This window comes from Chrysochloris asiatica, unplaced genomic scaffold, assembly GCF_000296735.1.
Source record: "Chrysochloris asiatica unplaced genomic scaffold, ChrAsi1.0 scaffold00035, whole genome shotgun sequence".
In the NCBI taxonomy this organism is placed as follows: domain Eukaryota; kingdom Metazoa; phylum Chordata; class Mammalia; order Afrosoricida; family Chrysochloridae; genus Chrysochloris; species Chrysochloris asiatica.
The window spans coordinates 10,870,800-10,875,525 of NW_006408553.1; the positions used below are offsets into that span (position 1 = coordinate 10,870,800).

General features: G+C 34.7%; 1 protein-coding gene across 1 annotated transcript in view; it reads left to right on the forward strand.

The window, feature by feature from the left end:
• The window catches only part of LOC102832469 (disintegrin and metalloproteinase domain-containing protein 2-like), a 145,379-nt gene that overhangs the window by 75,614 nt on the left and 65,039 nt on the right, over positions 1 to 4,726 (forward strand). The window contains exon 10 of the mRNA XM_006859990.1: positions 1,905 to 1,986. Coding sequence (XP_006860052.1) covers positions 1,905 to 1,986 — 82 coding nt within the window. The remainder of the gene's footprint in view (positions 1 to 1,904; positions 1,987 to 4,726) is intronic.

Below are 4,726 nucleotides of genomic sequence, written 5' to 3' on the forward strand. Positions count from 1 at the left end.
CCTGCAAAAAAAGATCCTTAGAATGATGGACTGACACCGTAGCAGCTCCATTGCGCTCAAACTTAAAAAATGATTTTGATGATGACACAGACTGGGCAGTGTTTTGTTGAATTGTGCATAACTTTATTATGAACCTGAAACTACTCAAGAACAACAATATTCTATACAGATACAATTATATATTTACAATTATATGGAGTTCTGGTGTGGTGCTATGGGATAAGTTTTAGACAGCTAACCACAAGGCTAGTAGTTCAAATCCACCAGCCATTCCGTGGACACCCTATACAGGTCACTATGAGTGGAAAGTGACTCAACAGCACTTAACAACAACCACATAAAATTATATATATAATACCAGGGTGAGTAAAACTGTATTCCTACTACAGTTACAATTCATATGTCAGAAAAAAAATGTGTTTAACATGTCTCTGCAATCAGTGGATTGCTGCAGACAAGTTGTCTCTGTAACATACTTTTCTTTTATTCTCATTAGGGTACCAATGATCACAACAATTAAAAATATTTTTGTGCCATAGAAAAAAGTGATTTTGAAGGCAAGAATCATATCAAATTTTTACAAAACTCAAACAGATGTTTTCCTAAATCACTGAAGCTCTGTAACAAGTTTACAGGAATGGTGTCCCACATAGCACATCACTTTTTAGATGATCAAACATTTTAAGGAAGGATGTTAAGTTCTCAAAGATGAATTCAAAGCAGAGAAGTCAGTTCAGAAAGTTATGGGGTCTTTTTTTTCCGGATTCCATAAGGGTTTGCAATCTTGATACATTTTCCTAAGGACACAGAATGATCATCATAGGGACTTATTATGAAAAAGTCTTAAGAAAATTGAAAACTGCATTGGTGAAAAAAAAAAAAAAAAAAAGACCAGAAAAGTTACATGCCAAGAAATCTTTTCTCATCATGAAAATGCATTTCCTCATTCTTCCAGGGCAGCAAAGGCTGTCCTATGAGAATATTGCTGGGAAACCTTATCTTACTCACCCTACAGCCTTTATGCTGTCTTTTAAGACTTCTTTTTGTCCCTGAAACTCAAAGAACATTTCAAGGAACACAATTTGAGACCCTGGAATATGCCAAAATGCCTTTTTGATGTGGTGTAAATCGAACAGCACAGAATTCTTCAGAAAAGGTTTTGACAGAAATACTGCCTTCAGAAGCGTATAGATATAAATAAAAGACATATCAAGAAATAATAGCTTCACATTTTGATTTTTTTGTTTAATAAAGGTGTGGCACTATAGGATAAGCACTGGGACTGGACCACAAGTTCTGTTTGAATTACAAGGCTGGTGATTCAAACTCACTAGTCAGCCTTTGGGCACCATATACAGGGTCACTGTGAGTCAGAACCTACTCAACAGCATTCAGCAACAACAACATAATTTTTGTATTAACACCTTTTTATTTGTCCTTATGTATGTGTGAGAGTATTTGTATCCTTTTGATTTAACGTTCCTTCCCATAAGTGAACCATACATATGCATAACTGTGGCTGGCTAACTCTGATTCAGGAGAGAATTTATTTCATAGGATGACTCTGCCCATTTATCAGCTACATTAGCTTAGGGTTCTAATGTTAAGGACTTTTATTTATTACTCATTTTTAATTTATTGAATTTACTTATTTTACTATACAAGACACCAAAGAGGGGGGAATTATATTGTTTTACAGGTTCAGGTGAAAACATATTTTCTGTTTATTTTTAAAAACTGTTTTAAGAAGGAGAAACAGTCGCTTCTTATTTTACTTTTCAGTGGAAATATCTTTAGGGTTAATATAAAATGCAAAATTTAAAATTTTGGGAAATTCAGTATTAATTGTGCCTGCATTTTAAAAGAGTATGTGATTCTGATTTCTTATTTTATTTTAATTTAAGTTACAGAGAAAAATCAGATTATATTGGTGCAACTTACCAAGGAAAGATGTGTGATAGAAACTATGGAGGAGGTGTTGCTCTGGTATGATATGATTTTATTTGCTTGGATAAGATAGATAAAATTTTTATAGAGTAATGCATGCTTTTTATTATTTATAAGTATATTATTTTTGCAATACAATTCTAGGAATTTTTTCCTACTACTGATGGAAATTTTTGAAATATAAGTTCCTATTTAAATCAATAAATATAACATTTTTATGACTTTTCCTCTTATAAGTTCAATACACTCTTATTTTAGAAAGCTGTTACTTTTAAAGGGTATTGCTTTATTTAAATTTATCATTAAAATCTCATCACTTTTTCATAATTTTGCATTGATTTTTTTAAAAAAATTAAAACTTAGGTGGTTTTCACATTTCACCAAAGCACAACTTATAAATTATCTTAAAATGCCTCATGGGTCATAAGTAAAGAATAACAGAATAAATGTGAGATTTTGTGTTCTGTGCTCAAACTAACATTGTTTATTTTAGTATAAAATGTTAGTCCACTCAAAACTAGTATGTTTTTGCAACAGTTTCATCTTATTATGACAATTGGAACTTGCCTTTTTTGTTACTGCTGTTATTGTTTTATAATGTTTTACAGAGTTTGATGGAAGCCATGAATTCAATTAACAAAGAGGAGCTACTTAAAGAGATAAACAAACAAAAATGAACCACAAATTTAGTCTTTATAATTAATTTAAAAAAATACTTTGGAAAATGTGGCTTAGATTTGTGGACAAGCAATTTACCTAGTCTCAAAGGCTAGAATTTGACTTACTTAACCAGCCTCAATGTAACACTGAATAACCATAACCCTCTCACATGGATCGTAGTACCTACACTTATTAACAAAGAGAAGAGCAGGGCTCAGGCTATCAAAATGCATGCTGGCTATAAAGAGAAAGAAGATGTCATAGTTTATGGAAAGAGTGTGACTTTTGGAGAACACTTTTCTAGTTAACTTCTTTCTTATTTTTTACACTTTGGGATAATCATTGCCTGAATTTTCACTGTAAAAATTAGCAGCAGCTAATGCCCACGGGAGTTCTGGTGTGGTGCTGTGAGTTAATGCACTAGATTGCAAGGTCAATTTGAGCAGAAAGATTGGTGGTTCAAGCTCATTATCTGCTCCTTGGAAGTACTATAAAGGGTCACTATGGGTCAGAACTGACTTGATGGCACTAAACAACAACATCAAAGATGCCCACATAAGTGAGATGTTAGAAAAAAAATTGTTGAAACTCAGCTCTGTGATGCTTAAACACCCACCATTCTCCGTTTCTATCCCCCCAGGATTGTGGAATTCAGTCTAGGGATTGGATCGTTCCAAAGCAACTAAACCTAAACATTTATAGAGGAAACCATAATGAAGATAGTCAGACTTTGTCTTTCATGTTATTGTTAAATGCCATCAAGTCAGTTCTGACTTCTCTATAGGGTTTCCAAGAAGTGGCTGGTGAGTTTAAACCACTGGGCTTGCAGTTCAGACCAACCATGAGGTTGAGTGCTTATCTTATGGCACCACACCATGACTCATCTCTTATACTTTGGACATATGATTAGGAGGGCCCAGTCCCTGGAGAAGGATATCATGCTTTATAAAGTGGAAGGACATCAAAAAAGAGGGAAACCCCCAGTGAGATGGATTGGCACCGTGGCAGTAACCATTGGCTCAAGCATAGTAGCAGTTGTGAGCATGACACAGGAGCAGATGGTGTTCTGTTCTTTTGTACATAGGGTCACTATGAGTCCGAATTGACTCAACAGCACTTAACAACATCAAATAACTTGAAAATGAGAAATAAAATTTTTGAAGGCATAGAATTACAGAATGCATAAAATACTTCCTCTAATCATTGCCAAATTAACAAGGGCCCTATGTGCAGGAAGTCAAATAACAAATAAAAATGAATATCAACAATGAAAAGAAAATATAAAATACAAAGAATAATTTATGTATGTTTCTCTAAAGAATGGAGTATAGGCATGTCTGACCTCCTCTGACTTCAAAAGGGGAAAAAATAATCAAATTCAGCACGAATCCAAGGTCAATCACTATGAGGCAGAGGTCAGACATGCCTCCATCATCTTCCTAATTTTCCATTTCTAAGACCAACTGTCCCTTCCCATAGTACTCTCTATTTTTTTTAGTTGGATTTGACAATTCATTGCAGTAACCACATAGAACACACAGATTATATTCACAATTATGGACTTTATTAAGGAAGTTGTTGTTGTTAAAGGCTGTCGAGTCATTTCCAATCCATATCGACCCTTTATAGGGTTTTCAAGGAGAAGCTGGTAAGCTTGAACCGTTGACCCCACAGTTCAAATGACTTTGTAGTCCAGCACATTAACCCACAGTGCCACACCAAGACTCCATTAAGAAAGTTAGTAGGTTATAATTCAGGATCATAAATGTTCAAGACACAATTCTTTGGTCAAGACAGGCTCTTCTCTTCAGTGCCCAGAAGCAAGACTCTCTTTTACCCTCAGCACCTTGGGCTGACTTCTCCCTGTTCAGGTAATACTACCAAACTTTTTATCACTGCCAATAAATGTCCAAAGGGTAATCTTTTCTGCTATAAGCATTAATCCAAAGGAGCTTGGTTTAGCTCCATGAGTTTGCAAAGCTAGCTCCTTACATTAAATGCCTGGAGGCACTTCACTCCAAAAGTAAGCTTCCAGCCAGAAACTGTTTTATAAACTGTTCTTGAGAAGTTTTGCATCTATGTTCATGAGGGATATTGTTCTACAGTTTTCTTTCTTAGT